General features: G+C 43.0%; 1 protein-coding gene across 4 annotated transcripts in view; it reads left to right on the forward strand.

Annotated features, from left to right (window-relative positions):
* KIAA0753 (KIAA0753 ortholog) overlaps positions 1–14,997 on the forward strand; it is a 62,535-nt gene that overhangs the window by 24,288 nt on the left and 23,250 nt on the right. For 3 of the 4 annotated variants that reach the window (XM_037029595.1, XM_037029596.1, XM_037029598.1), the window contains 4 exons: positions 9,668–9,900; positions 11,125–11,291; positions 12,724–12,843; positions 14,545–14,634. In XM_037029595.1, the coding sequence (XP_036885490.1) occupies positions 9,668–9,900; positions 11,125–11,291; positions 12,724–12,843; positions 14,545–14,634 (610 nt within the window). The remainder of the gene's footprint in view (positions 1–9,667; positions 9,901–11,124; positions 11,292–12,723; positions 12,844–14,544; positions 14,635–14,997) is intronic. The other variant, XM_037029597.1, reaches the window with a different exon arrangement.

Genomic DNA, 14,997 nt, shown 5'->3' on the forward strand with positions numbered 1-14,997 from the left:
TGTGCCAGTCTTTTCTGGCATGAAATATTTGTGTTGAGACATCAGCTTCAGCTGACAGTCTTACAGGAGTTTCCTTGTAGGTAACTAACTGTCTTTCTCTTGTTGCTTTCAAGATTCTCTCTTTCTCTTTAACATTTGGTATTTTAATTATGATGTGTCTTAGAGTGGGCCTCTTTGGGTTCATTTTGTTTGGGATTTCCTGTGCTTTCTGGACTTGTATGTCTGTTTCCTTCAGTCATTATTTTTTTAATGGGTTTCTCTCTCTCTCCACCCCCTCATTCCGATAACCCTATAATGTTGTAGTTGTTACATTTGATATTGTCTTAGAGGTTCCTTAGCCTCTCCCCATTTATTAAAATTCTTTTTTCTTTTTGCTGCTCTGATAAGGTATTTTCTGCTACTGTATCTTCCAGACTGTTGATTTGATCCTCTGCTTTGCCTAGCCTACTATTTATTCCTTCCAGTGTTTTCTTCATTTCAGATGTTGTATTTTTCATTTCTGAATGGTTCTTTTTTTATGGTTTTTGCGTCCTTTTTTATGCTTACTGTTTCTTTACTGAGGTTCTCACTGAGTTCATGCATTCTTCCCCTCAGCTCCCTGAGCATCCTTGTAACCATTTTGTACTCTGTATCTGGTAGATTACTTGCCTCCATTTCATTTAGTTTTTCTTTTCAGGGGATTTTTCTTTTTCTTATATTTGAAGCGTGTTTCTTTGTCCCCCCATTTTGGCTGCCTTTCTGTATTTGTTTCTGTATGTTAGGTGGACCTGTTATGTCTCCCAGTCTTGATATGGTGGCCTTATGTGGTAGGTGTCCTGTGGGGCTCAGTGGTGTAGCACAGTCTCTCTGATCACCTGAGCTGGGTGGTCCAGGAATGCCCCTTGTGTGGGCTATGTGGACACTCCTATTATAGTTAAGTCTTGACCCAACAGCAGTTGGGTTGTCTGTGGGCGGGGCTGACCTTCAGGCTGGCTGACTCTGAGGACTGACCCCAAAGACAGTGTACAAGCTGCTGTGCAGGGGTTGACTCCCCCGGAGGGTCTGGTGCCTGCCAAAATCTCCCTTTGGGTGTGCTACCTGTGGAGCTAATTGGGTCATGATCTGATGTGGTCTGAAGCCTGCCACCCAGTGTGTTGGTTGGGGGCTCTTGGGAGGGACTCTGCTGCAGGTCAATTGCGGATGCTGTCTGTGACCAGTCCTGGGTAACCTCTTTAGAGCCACAATATGATCCACAGTTGTGGCTGCCTCTGCTGGGCCTGGGTGCATTTGGGAGGGGCCAAGCTGTACACTGTGGCCAGCTTCCCCCAGCAAAAGGCCCAAGGCAACCCAAGAGCTTCTTCTTCCTGCTGAAAGACTGCTAGGCTCAGTCACTGAAAGAGCCTCCAGCGGTAGGTGAGTCGCACAAGGTAGGTTCTCAGTTAGTCACCAGGTTGATACAGAGTCAAACTCAGTGCCGTTGCTGTGTTTGAGGCCTTTGGCAAGAGTAAGCTGGTGACCACCTGGGGCCTATGGACCTTTGTGGTGTGGTGGAGTCTCAGGGACTCCTCAGGGTGAGGTCAGCAGAGTTCATCAAGCTAAAACAGATCAAGATTTGGCTGTGTGGAGGGAGGGCTATGCATAGGAAAGAGGTGCTGGTCATGTGTGTGAGGGAAAGGGGGCCCTCACCCAAGAGCCACACAACTCTATGTCTATCCTGCCCCCCCCCCACTCAAGAAAGTCCACACGGTTGGCCAGGTGACCTGCCTGCAGCCAACTGTCTCCTCCAGAAGGTGGGGAGGAGGTGGGGTCACAGGGAGGGCGGGGCTAGTGCATTCCCCCACCATAGGCTGAAGCTGTATGGAGGGGAGTGCTGGACCCAGGAAAGATGGCATCTGTGGGCAGTGTGGGAGAGGGACTCAGCACGGAACTCTGGAAGCTAGGCCTTCAACTCTGAAGCTACACAACTCAGTCTGCCTTTGCACAGCTTTAGTTCCTTCTAATCTGCCTTCCCTTTCCCAGAGCCTAGGGTGAATGGCCACAAATGAAATTTTGTCTCCTAGCCCTTTAAGAAGGTCCCTGAGTTTCTTGCAGACTCCTGTCTCTCCCTGGCTGATGGAATCCCCACTGATTTTCACAGGCAGATGTTAATGTGGGCTCCTCTTCCCATTTGGTGCTCTGGGCTGGGGAGCCCAGTGTGGGGTTACGACCCCTCACTCCTCATGAGACTTTAGCAGCTGAGATACCCCTCCAGATCCTCAACTGCTGCAGGTGGGGGCCAGGCCAACCCTTCTTAAGACTCTGCCCTTCCTGCCAGTCTCAGTGTGGCTTCTTCTGTGAATCCTTGGTTAGAGGACTTTCTGTTCAGCTGGTCTTCAGTTGGTTACTCAGGCTGATTGTTCGCTAAGTTAGTTGTAATTCTGGTTTGGCCCCGGGGGAGGTCGGTTTAGGTTCTGCCTACGCCGCTACCGTCTGGGGTGCTCTTGGGATTCTTGTTTGTGCAGGAGTTTACCCTCAGGTTTCGGCAGGTCTGCATGTGAAGTTGAGGGGATTTTCTTCTCTTCCTATTTTGCCAAGAGATTTTTCTTTTCCTCTTTTTTTTCTTAAACTGATTGGTATATATGTGTCAGTGTTTTAAAATAGTTTAAAAATGTTAATACTGAATTTTTTAATGTGCTATTTATATCACAGTTAGGACAAATCCAGCAAACTAGTTTTTGTTTTTTTATTTAAAGTAGAATATACACATAGAAGAGTATACACAATGTAAATTCACAACTAAATTAATTATCAGAAAACAAATGTCAGTAGTCACTGTAGGAGTCAAAAGACAAAACATTACTAGCACAGAGAAGTTCCCCAGTGCTCTCCTCTTCCAGTCTCTATCCCCTGACTCCTCCTCCAAATTAACTTCTATTCTGATTTTTAATGCCATGCTTTGGTTTTGCCTGATTTAAAACTTTATAAAACTAGAATTACATAATAGGTATTTCCTAGGGACTGGCTTCTTTCCCTGAACACTTTGTGAGATTCATCCGTCCAGTTTGTGTAGGACTGATTTGTTTATGATCATTGCTGTATTCCATTATGTGAATATATCACAATTTTAAAATGGATTCTGTTGTTTTAATGATTGAGTTTTTCCAGGTTTGGATGGTTATAAAGAAAACTACTGTGACTCTGTTCACATGTCTCAGTACCGGTGGGCATGTGTTTCTCTTGGGTATGTTCTCAGGAGTATGATTATTACATCATAGGTTATATATTTATTCAACTCTAGTAGATAAACATTTTTAAAGTAGTTTTATCATTGTATATTCCAACCAACTGTGTATGAGAACAGTTCTACACACCATTGCCTGCACTTGTTTTTATTAGTTTTTTTTTTAAATTTTAGCTGCCTGGTTGATGTGTAAGGCTATCATTGTGGTTTTAATTTACATTTTCTTGGTGAGTAATGGTGTGACTACTTCATCATATATTTATAGGCCATGTACGTGTGCCTTCTGTGAAATTCAAGTTCAAGTCTCATGTCCTGTTTTTCTCACTCCCTGTCTTTCACTTTGTATTTTTCTTCCTTCCCTCCTTTCTCTCCATTCTTATTTGTTGATTTATAGGAGTATTTGCATAGGGAACCTTTCTCAGTTATCTGTATTGTAAATATATACATAGACATAAGATGTGTCTTGTCTTTAAATGTTGCAATGGTGACTTTTAATGAACAGGATTCGTAGTTTCACTGTAATGTGATGTTACACTCTTTTCCTATGTTTTTGTGTATCTTTATTTTGCATCCTGTTTAACAAGCTTTTCCCCATGCCAAAGTTAAGAAGACACTCTCTATGTTAATTCCTAGAAAAAAGTTTCATTTTCTTCCTGTTGGGTATCCAGATGAGCTAGCATTATTGTTGAAAGGATTGGTTTTCCCCTGCAGTGGCCATAGTGCCTCTTTGGTCATGAAGTAACTGTCGACGTGTAAGGGGTCCGTTTCTCGGCCCCTGTCCTCTCCCACTGATCTCATACTGGTTCTTCTGCTAGTGTGTGCTGCCTCAATTACTCTAGGTCCTGATAGTCAGTAGAACAGCTTTGCCTTCTGCTCTTCTTGTAGAATTGTTTTGGCTAATCTTGACCTTTGGTATTTCCTTATCAATTTATTTTTTAATGTTTATTGATTTTAGAAAGAGAGGATGGCAGAGAGAGAGACACACTGATGTGAGACAGATATCCGTTTATGCCAAACTGGGGATTGAACCGCAACCTAACTGTGTGCCCTGACAGGGAATCAAACCCCCAACCTTTTGGTTACCGGAAGATGCTCCAACCAACTGAGCCATATTGGCCAGGGCCACAGAAATTTTAGAGTCAGAATTTGAACATTTCCACCAATCCACCCTCCCCCATTTCCCCGGAAACAGCAATAAAGACCAACCAACCTGTGGGATTTTGATGAGGAATTGATACCTTCATAATATTGGATTTCCCAACCCACAAACAGGATACATTTCTACATTTATTTAGGTTTCCCTTAAATACTCTCATATGTATATACTCATATTATCTATGAATAACTGTTGGTTTATTTCCTCCTTTTCAATCTTTATTTCTTTTTCTTCTTTAGTTTTCTGGTTTTATTTACTGATCTGTAGATGACTGATATAAAGGTACGTTAAAGTCTCGTGTTCCATGAGACTTCCTTAATTTCTTACTGTGTATTCATTTTTGTTTTATGTGCTTTGGAATTATGCAGTTAGATGCATAAGACTTGCTGGCTGTTAAATCTTTTTGGTTGATTTCATGTGTTGTCATTATTCAATATTTCTCTTTGTCCTTTTTAATGTCATTCATTTTGGATTCTGTTTTGTTTGGCGTTCATGTTGTTTCATCCACCTGATTTGCCTGGCGTTTACCTGGAATAACACTTTCCATTCCTTTATGTTCCGTCTTCCTTTGATGTCTTATTTTAAGAAAGTTCCTTGTAAATAGTTTATTGTTGGTGTTTTTAACTCTGTTGTATAGTTCTGTATTTAACCTACTTACATTTACTGAGACTAATTTTACATTTGAACTTTTTTCTACCTTATTTTATGTTTTTCATTTGCCAGTGTTTTCTTTTTTCTTTTGTTGTAATTTATTGTATTAATAAAGTTTTTCTTGTTTCATTTTGTTTTTTCTACTGATTTGAAAGTTTTATATTAGTTTAGTTTTCATTTGATTTATTTTTCAATCTGCCACTAATTCTGTGGAATCTTGGTAGCTTAGTTCACCCCCTCTAACATGAATGTAACAAGAACTAATTTACTGGATTACTGTTGGATAGCTGTTCTCTGTAATGTGGTATTCTCTTCATTGGTAGGTAGTTGAACTAATACAGTGTCTGCCTTTGCTGACCTTTCCCCTCAGGACGAGTATTGTGTCCGTTCGCCATCATGTTCTTTGTGGCTGGCCCAGTGTCCGACACATAGGCCCTTCGGCAAGAGACTCGGTGAAGAAGCATAATTGAGTAAGAAAGTGCTTCTGAGCAGCAAATCGCAGTAGCTTGAGTTGGGGTGTGGCGAGCTCCCTTATGATGCTCTGGAGGAAACGTAGAGAACTTTCCAGACCTGCACACAGAAGTATGTTTCCTGAATGAGTTAAAAGATGAGGTGCTTATAACTGGTTAGTGAAAAAGTAAGACCAGCTTCAGAAAGAGAAGTTGGAAAACCTGCTAATCCAAAACTCACTGTAGGAGCAAATGTGGGGAAGCTGGGAGACTGACAACCATGGGGAAAACGTCGACAAAAAAGACCTCTCTTCTAGTCCCAGGTCTTCCACTTCGTGGCCCTGGGTTGATGACGTAATCTCTCAGAACCTGCATTTTCTCACCTGTAGAATGGGGATGATAGTTCTTATCCTATGTGGCTTAGTTCTGAGTAGCAAATCAGGTCATTACTAAGTGCTATAAAAATGTAACGTCCTGTTCTTAGTTCATAATAATAATCTCAAGAAAAGGTTAGATTTTGTTAGGCATATTCTAAAAGAAAGGAATCTTTGGTAGCCCTTTAAAAATGAGAGTCTGTTGGTTTTTAAGACGATGAAGCTAAGTGGTCATGAAGAAGTAAGCAAGTTTCAGTTATCTGAAACTCAGTTATCTGGAGAGGGGATTTACATGGAACAGTTCCACACTCCCTGGCTGGGCAGAATGAATGCTCCTAGTCCTGGACCGCAGACTTTGTGACCCTGAGCTACTTCACCTGAAAAAGGCAGTGATCGTTGTCTTGCGAACCCTGTGTGTCACCGTGAGGCTCACTGTGAGTTATGTCGTCAGTGAAAAAGTGTTGTGCAGATGCAAGAGAGAACGATAACCTATCGTTATCGTTCATAATACATCCATAATACAAATTGAGGTATGGTTCAAGTTAGTGACTTCACAAATTTAATACATCTGCTCATGGGGAGGATGTGGTAGCCCTCTCATTTTTATTTTATTTGTGTTTTCTTCTTGCCCTTTTGATCTGGATTTCAGAAGGTAACATTTTCTGCTTGTTTTAGATGTCAGTAAATTTTCTTCATTCTGACTTCCTAATATCCTCTCTTCCTCTCCCCTCGCCCTCAGAAAGTCATAGGAGGGATACTTGGGCAGAAAACCCTCTTCTGCCCTTTTCAGCTGGGATGTACTGGTGTGTGAGCCTGATTAGATCCTGTGATGTAGATCATTGTTGCGTTGTGGTGTGGCTCTTTAGTGGCTTCTGAAATGTTAGTGCAGTGGCTGGTTGCATTAGTGAAACTTACCAGGTACGGGATGCTGGCCCCCCCACTGCCTGCCCTGTCCTCCCTCAGATTCAGCTGCCCAGGCACTGTCACTGCATTTCCATGTTGGTTTATGCAGATCGTAATTGAAAAGGCCTCTGGACCCAGGGGTCTGGATTGCCTTGCTGTGTGTAAATTTGAAGGTTAATTATAAATTATAGACCAAGGATTTAACTGTAGCATTCTTTCCTTCCGATTTTTATCTCCTGACCGTGTAACCTCTGTGGCCTTAAAAACGATCAGATTAGAGAAGCGAAGTGCCTGTGGGGCGGGGTCTGGCTCTCGGCCGTGTTGGTTCGGGTATAGTTCCCCTTATTGTGAACGATTTACAACATACAGGGAAAGGTGGAAATGGTAAATACCTGTGTATCCATGACCCAGATTTATTTTTTATCCTCCCCCAGCCCTCATTCCCCCCCCATTATCCACATATGAACAGATTTGAACAGTTTTGCTTTATTTGCTTCTGAATTTTTTAGAAAGTAAATATGTCAGGTGTAGCTGTTTCTTTTATATTCCTCTCCTCATGCTGTAGCCCTCCCTCCCTCACCAGAGGTCAGTCGTGTTACAGCGAACAGAATGTGGACCTGTTCTGTTTGTACACTTGTTCTGCTCTGTGTCTCTCCATAAGCAGTACAGAACTGCACGTGCCACACAGTCCATGTAAATGGTGTTTTACAGTAAGCATCACTCTGCAGTTTGCTTCCCCCACCTATGTGCGAACGACTCGTTCATCTTGACACACAAATTCTATTTCATTAACATAGCTGTTGCATAGGTTTCCTTTGTATGAATAAGCCGTGGTTTATTTTCAGCTCTTACCGATGGATATGTGGGTTGTTTCCAGTTTTTTGCTTTTCTAATAAACAGTGGTGAATGTATGTCCTTGCTCGTCCTGTGCGCACGTGTGCGAGTCCCTCCAGGCTGAGTTTGTGTGGAGAGTGACCCTGCTAAGCAGTCAGGTCGCTCCCAACCCGGCAGGCCGGCCAGTTCGCTCCGCACTAGCAGCTTGTCGGAGCGCTTGGTTTCTACACCCTTGTTTGTGTTTGTGTTTCACATCACAACTTTCCCCACAATCTGGAGTGTGCGAAATGGCATCGCATTGTTTTAATTTGGGTTTCTCTGATGAGTGATGATCAATTTTCATATTTTTATCGACATTCAGCTTTTTTTCTCTAAATTGTTAGACTCTATCCTTTGTCTGTTTCTCTCTGTTTGGGTTGTTTATTTTTCTTGTAGATTGGTGGATGTTCTTTATATTAATCCTGTGTTAATGTTTGCATTGCAGATCTCTACTTCCAGACTCTGGCTTGTCTGTTGACTTTATGGTGGGTTTTTTTTTTTTTTTTGTCAAAAGGAAGTTGCAGCTTAGTATAATAAAATTTAAATATATTAATATTAGATTTGAGTTTAAGAAAGTCTTTTCTGATATCACAATCATATTCTTCCTGTATTTTCTTCTAAAAGCTTTAAAATTTTCCTTCCCATTTAGGTCTTTGCTCCATTTAGAATTTAAGTGTTCTTCAGTGNTTTTTTTTTTTTTTTTTGTCAAAAGGAAGTTGCAGCTTAGTATAATAAAATTTAAATATATTAATATTAGATTTGAGTTTAAGAAAGTCTTTCTGATATCACAATCATATTCTTCCTGTATTTTCTTCTAAAAGCTTTAAAATTTTCCTTCCCATTTAGGTCTTTGCTCCATTTAGAATTTAAGTGTTCTTCAGTGTGAGGCAAGGATCCTGTTCCGTTTTGTTGCTCGTGGGCACGAGCAGTCTCAGCACTATCTTTTACACTGCCCTCGTCACACCCACTTTGCTTTGTTGCCTTCTGCCGGTTCCCACTGCACGCCCACCCACGCTGCCTTGTTGGTTACAGCTTTACCACGAACGCTGTGTCTCTGGTGGAATAAGACTCCCACGCCGGCCCCACTCCACACTTTGTTGTTGTTTTTCACAGTTATTCGGGCTCTGGTGGGATTTTACTTTTCATGAAAATATGGGGGTCAGCCTGTTTAGATCTGCACAAAAAAATCTGTTGGGATTTTTATTGAATTTGTAATGAAAATTATAGATTAGTTTTGGGAGAATTGACATTTTTACAGTATTCTTTTCATTTATGAAAATAATTTATTCATACATTCTTCCATGTCCTTTAAAAATACCTTTGAGTTTTTTCTGTAAAAGTCTTACGTATCTTTTGTTAGATTTATTCCTAAGTGCAGCACCTTATGGTCTTTGTTGCCACTGTTAGTAGGGTTTTTTCTGTTATCTTTTCTCTAGTTATTTTGATGTGTGGGAGTGATACTGATTTGTATATGTGTGTTTTTCTTTTTTTAATCCAGAAACCTTGCTGAACTCTCTTAATTGCAATTGCTTGTCTGTAGAGTCTCTTGATTTTCTATATGAAAAGCATTATATCATCTTCAAAAAGAGGCAGTTTGATTTCCTTTCCCATTGCAGTTTGAATGTCATGTACAGAGTTCAGACTCTATTCTGTATCAAATTAGGAGCCATCACAGGTTTTGAGAAGTAACACTTAAATATTTACATTTCAGAAAAAATTATTTTGGTAGCCAGGTACAGGTGTGATTGAAGATGAAAAAGGGGTCAGTTAGGAGATCTGTTACTATAGTCACGAGGGTTTACTAGACCGACCTCGGGTGGTCACGCAGAGAATTTTAGAACTAGGATCCAAGGGACCCGGGTGAGTGAGTACATGTGGGAGAAGGGCTTCCTTCCGGTAGAAGTGCAGGAGGAGTGACAGGCCGAGGGGTCACTGTGGCCGCGAAGCACTGCAGTGCTTAACAGGCCTGTGCTAGGTGTTTGGAGCTTATCTGTAGTCACTCTTTCCCGCTCGATTTGAAGAACATTTTTCTTAGTGTGTCCTCTTGAAATCTTCCATATAGATAAGTTCCAATCTGATAAAGAGCTGCCAGTGACCCAGAGGCTGGAGAATGAGCTTCATGTGGTCGACGCAGATATTCTTCCAGAAGAAGCGCCGTCTATTCCAGACCAAAATGCAAGCTTCAAAGATGAGGCGTTAGCCCTGGCAAAAACCAAAGCAGTGGGGCAAAAGCCCATGACTGAAAACGTGCCCCTTAGGAGGAAAGATGCTCTGGCCCCGGCACGACTACAGCAGGTATGACATCACTGCTCTCTTCCGGCCCCTTTGTATTAACCTGACGTTGCCGATCCCACGTAGGTTACCAAGAGGTGGAGTCAGGATTTGAGTTCTCAGACATCTAGATGCCCGAGCACTTGAGTCCACCCATCTAAATTGCTGCCTTAGCTTAACTCTGGGTTGTTTCTGTTTTTCAACAAAAATAGCAATTTTTAATATTGTTGCTAGGACAGGGCATTCTCACCCTGGTCTGCTAAAATCCTAACTTATTTATACCATGATCCTAATCAGGCAGGCCATTTTAAAATTCAATTTTTTTTTCTGTTTCTGGTTTGAAAGTATGAAATTTGAGGGGATTAAGATTTGGTAATAAATACTAACTACTTGATAATAAAAGGCATCCTAGGGTGAGTACTTTCTAATGTGGCTTTGGAGGCCAGCTTATGTGGAACTGTATTATATTTTCAGCTTCTGTTTACAATTTAACTTAAGGCCCTACCCAGGGAGAACTGGCGAGAAGACCGCCTCCTGGTCTAAGTACCCTTGATGTGGGGGCACGGCCACTGAATGGCGCTGTCCTGAGGCTTCCGTCGCAAACCTGTGTGTTAGCAGGCGGCCCCAGGAAAGCAGTCCGCAGGTGCCGCCAGTTACCGATAGATCATGGATTTGGGTCAGGTCTTTATTCCTTGCCAAACCGACTCTCAGAACTGAGAGTCAGAACTGAGCCTGTCTGAGTCCAGCTTGGTGCTCTTCTTCAGAGACAGCCTCGTTTCCCACAGCGTTTTAATGTAGCCCATTCTGTTTAGATGGCGTACGCCTTTCCTTTCCACCTTCATCGTCATGCTCTTCCTGTATCGGCCCATGTAATCTTCTGGAAACTTGTGAATAATTTTCTCCCATTTTACAAGAGGAAGCTGAGGATCAGAGAAGTTAGATATTTTAACCAAGAATGTTTTAAAGATTAACCTCCCTTTTTTCGTTCGTTTGTTTGTTTAATTAGGAAAACATACAGACATTTATTTTATATGTAATCTATACAGCATCACAAAGTGGGGGGGTTCCAGTTTCACACACACACCCCCCCCCCACTACCGGTGCTGTTTGTGTCATCCCCCCCCACCAAGGTGCCACCCCGTGTCTCTGGTTGAGTCCCGAGTGAATGGTGTCGGGGCGTGTCAAGCTTCCTAGACAGAGTTTCTGTGATACCCACTTGGCTTTGTAATTCGTATTTATCTCTTACAGGGACTTCACAAAGCTGACAAAAGTAGATCAGCCCAATCTCACAGCAAAAGCAGGCTACAGCAGACAACAGTTTCATCCCGATTAAAAATAAACCAACAGCCTGTGAAAGACAGTAGAGCGCCCTGGATCCCTCCAAACCCCACGTCCCCCCCAGCATCTCCTAAATGGTATGTCAGAATTCAAGGGACCGTTTGGGCATGTCATCTTACCTTTCCTGTACAGGTCCAAGGTGACCTGTTGTTTGGAGCAAACAAAGCAGCAGCCTTAGTTCCCACTAAGAAGAAAAGCTTATTGGGGTGGGTAATAGATAAGAAAATTCTGTCTAAAAGCTTGTTGGTTCCTTTTTCCTACCTGCATGTGGGTAACGTAACCTCCATGGGCCACCCAGCACTTTGTGGACCTGTGTCCTTATGTGGAGGGTCACAGGCTCCCCTCACCGACTCTTCACCCAGAGATTTTAGTTATTTAAGGCCGGGAGCTGCATCTTCCCCACAGCTGAATGCTGATGCTGAGCACAGTGTCTGACGCTTGGTAAACTCTAGTAGGCATTCAAGAAATCTTTGCTGAGTGAATGAATATATTAAACTAATTCTAATTCAGTTTAATTATGAATTACACAACCAAACAAATCTCACAGACGTTGTTCTGACTGCAGGGGACAGGTAGGGTGATGCTGACATTGTGGCCGTGTCGCCCTCATTCAGAGGAGCCCCCTTTCCGCAGAACGGGAGAGAACGTACTGACCTCCAGGGGCATTGGGGTCCAGTTGGGAGGAAGTAGTCCTTGGAGAGTTGAGTGGGGAAGGAGGGCGGCCAGAAGCGGGACTTTGGGGAGCAGACAAGGGAGGAGTTGAGGGACTCTCAGCGCCTGCCTTTGGGAGGCTGGCGGAACAGGGCGAGAAGCCGGTGGAGTGGGTTCCCCTTAAGACTCGGGATGATTTTGAATGAATGGTTTTGCTTTATCCATCAACTCTTAATTTAAAGTTGAAGAAACAATGTCTAGAGAGTGTCACGCTTGCTTATGTGGCAGAGCTGGAACCGATGGGAGGTCTTCCCCTTTCATAACGGGCTTTTTCACTTTTATTTCCTCTGAAGTCTCTATTTTTATATATGCTAATGTAGAGATGTGGATTCAGTTGGTAAGCCTCAATTAGCTGAAGTTTATATTGTAACCAAATATATAGCGGACTGTCTGCTAGAGTGTGTGTGTGGTGGGTGAGGCTTCCAGGTTCAAGGTGTTGCGTTAGGCCTGATAAAGGTAAGGAGTTGCTTTGTAACGTGGAATGTAATTAGTGACCCAAATCTATGTATTATAACGGGGTTTTGTTGAAGTTTATCCATTATTCTGTGATCGACTTTTGTTTTCCCATTTGAATTAGTGATTGTTTCTGTGAAGCAGAAGGAGAACTTCTCTGCTTTAACCCTAAGCCTGAATCCTGGAGGATCTCGCTCTTCTCTACACCCAGCTTCCGCTTTAGGGCCCCGTGGGCTGGAGATGAGCCCTGATTCAGTGCTTTCATCATCTCTGAGCTGGCGCCTCTCAGTGAGTCACGGGTGTGGAGTGAGTGATTACAGAGACACACTTTTCCATCCCTTGCAGTGCTGCGTGGCTAAAGGTGAGACCTAGACCCGAAGATGCCACAAAAGAGCAGCCTGTCCAGCAGGAAGGTGCTCAGGAGGAAAGTCAAGTGACAGGCGCTGTTGAGCACGAAGCAACTAGGTTTGTGCTGGGTTTTCACATCTTTGAAAATGTAAGGGCCCCTTTCGCAGAGATTCTAAATTGAACGTCCTTCTCTTTCCTGTGTATAGAGTTAGTTATTTAAAATGTAAATTAACATTTTCTGGCAAACTATGCAGCTTAGACAGTGATCCCCTTTTTTATTCCTTCTTATTTTATTCATTCAAAAATTATATGTGTGTGTGTCGAGTACTTTACATATATTAACTCCCTTAATCATAACCTGTGAAGTAGGTACTGTTGTTACCAACCCCATATTTCAAAGGAAGCACCTGGAGCAAGAGATGTTAAGTAGTTGACCCATGAGCACACTGTTAGTCAGTGACCAAAGCTGGGATTTGAACCCAGGCAGTCTGCCCTGGTGGTGTGTTATTCTGGTTGCTAGGCAGCAGGTATTTTAAGATCTAGGATTGAAGTTGGAGGAAAAAAGATTAGCAGAGGTAGACTTGAGAGTCATCTTTGAGGCAGTGTTGGAATTAGTCATGCAGGTAGGTGAGGTTTATAGGAGAGCGAATGTGAAACAGGATTTAGTTGTGGGTCAAGGGCTGAGCTTTGGGGTAGCTCCCCAGGGTCGGGAGCAGGAGTAGGAGTGGAACTGACAGAGAGCATTAGACAAGAAGAAAAAGCAGAGCGGCATGATAGTGTGAGTAAGCCCTGACAAGAGAGGGCTCGAGCAAGGACTTCACGCTTGTTCATGCGTTTTTAGGCTTGTTCATAGGGTGCACTTCTTTGGCAGTTTGCTGGTACCTTTGGATTTTGTCCAGCAATATTTGTAAATGCATACATAAAATATACAGTTATCAAAATATTTTTTTAAAAGTATAAGTTTGTCAGTTGTCTACTAGTCGCTTGTTTTGTATATGGTACAGTTATGCGCACTCTGGAGACTGTTAAAAAAAGGCGAAACAGATCCCAGTTTATCCACGGTCAGTAGGAAGGACCTGCCGTGAGCTGTAGCTGAAGACAGAGCATGAGGTGGACCCTGGAGACTAAAGGGTTAAGAACGGAGATTTTAGAGGGGGGACAGGATACTTCTTGCTGCAAAAACATGGGCTTCATGGAGAGATGAAAAATAAATGAGGACCTAAAGAATAGGCCTCAAATAGGGGTGAAAAGGTGAGAACATTCCATGGGAGGACAGCAGTGAAAAGAAGGCCTCTGCGTTTGTTAGGCTGAAAGTGTTCTTGAAATTGTGGGAAAGTAGAAATGAGCATGGGCCGGTAAATAACTTAAAATGTTTATGTGTCCTGAACTGAAAGAATCAAAGCCCGTCCACACGCAGTGAAGGTGTTCAGGGTTAGCTTTCCCTTCCCCTTTATTTGACCTCACTGTGCCCGTAAGGCTCTCCTGAGAGTCTGCTTCTCTGTCTAAACTTGTAGCTACAGCAACAGCTTTATTTCATAGTCAAACAAGAAACCCTGAGTCTGGTGATGGCTAGTTTTCCAGAGAATACTTGTGGATGGTTTTTTCTGCTCTGCACACTCACTAGGAGAGCTTTGGCACACAGAAGGGTCTTTTCACTTGGAACATTGGAAGCCTTGTGGGGGCGGGGAGGTCACGTCCCGAGTCCTGGCAGAGCCGGGCCTGGTGCTCGGGGGGACCCTGGCACCTGCCCGTTTCTGTCGTGTGGATGTCTTGCAGGTCGAGGCAGAACTGGTCTAACTCTTTTGCCCTGTCTGCTAGACTCGCTTGGCTTGATGCAGAAACTTCCAAAAGATTGAAGGAACTTGAAGAATTAAAAGCTGAGGAAGTGGACAAAGCGCAAAAACAGAGGTAAATAGCTGTTTCTGAGGTAGAGAAAGATAAAGCAAGCCTGTTCTCCATCATCTAGCTATTTTAACAACTAGTTGAATTTGTTTAAAGGTGTGGTCACACTTTTTATGTTCATTGGCTGCCTGCTTAAAAGATTTTGAAATCACGTAAGAAGCCTACATTGGAGCCCAGGTAGGAGGCCAGGGTCTCCCATCTGGCTCTTTGGAGACCTGGCTGCCTGGAGAGAGTTGCAGTGACTGTGTTGAACCATCCTCTAGACTCTTTGGGCTTCATCCTGAAAGGGTTATTGAACTTGAGCTTTAGTGTCATCTGGGCAGATTGTTTGCTAAGGACCCTCATGCTGGTCTTTGGGCTGCTCCTTTT

The sequence above is a fragment of the Sturnira hondurensis genome, unplaced genomic scaffold (genome assembly GCF_014824575.4).
Source record: "Sturnira hondurensis isolate 20B ecotype Veracruz unplaced genomic scaffold, ASM1482457v3 Scaffold0020374, whole genome shotgun sequence".
Lineage (NCBI taxonomy): Eukaryota > Metazoa > Chordata > Mammalia > Chiroptera > Phyllostomidae > Sturnira > Sturnira hondurensis.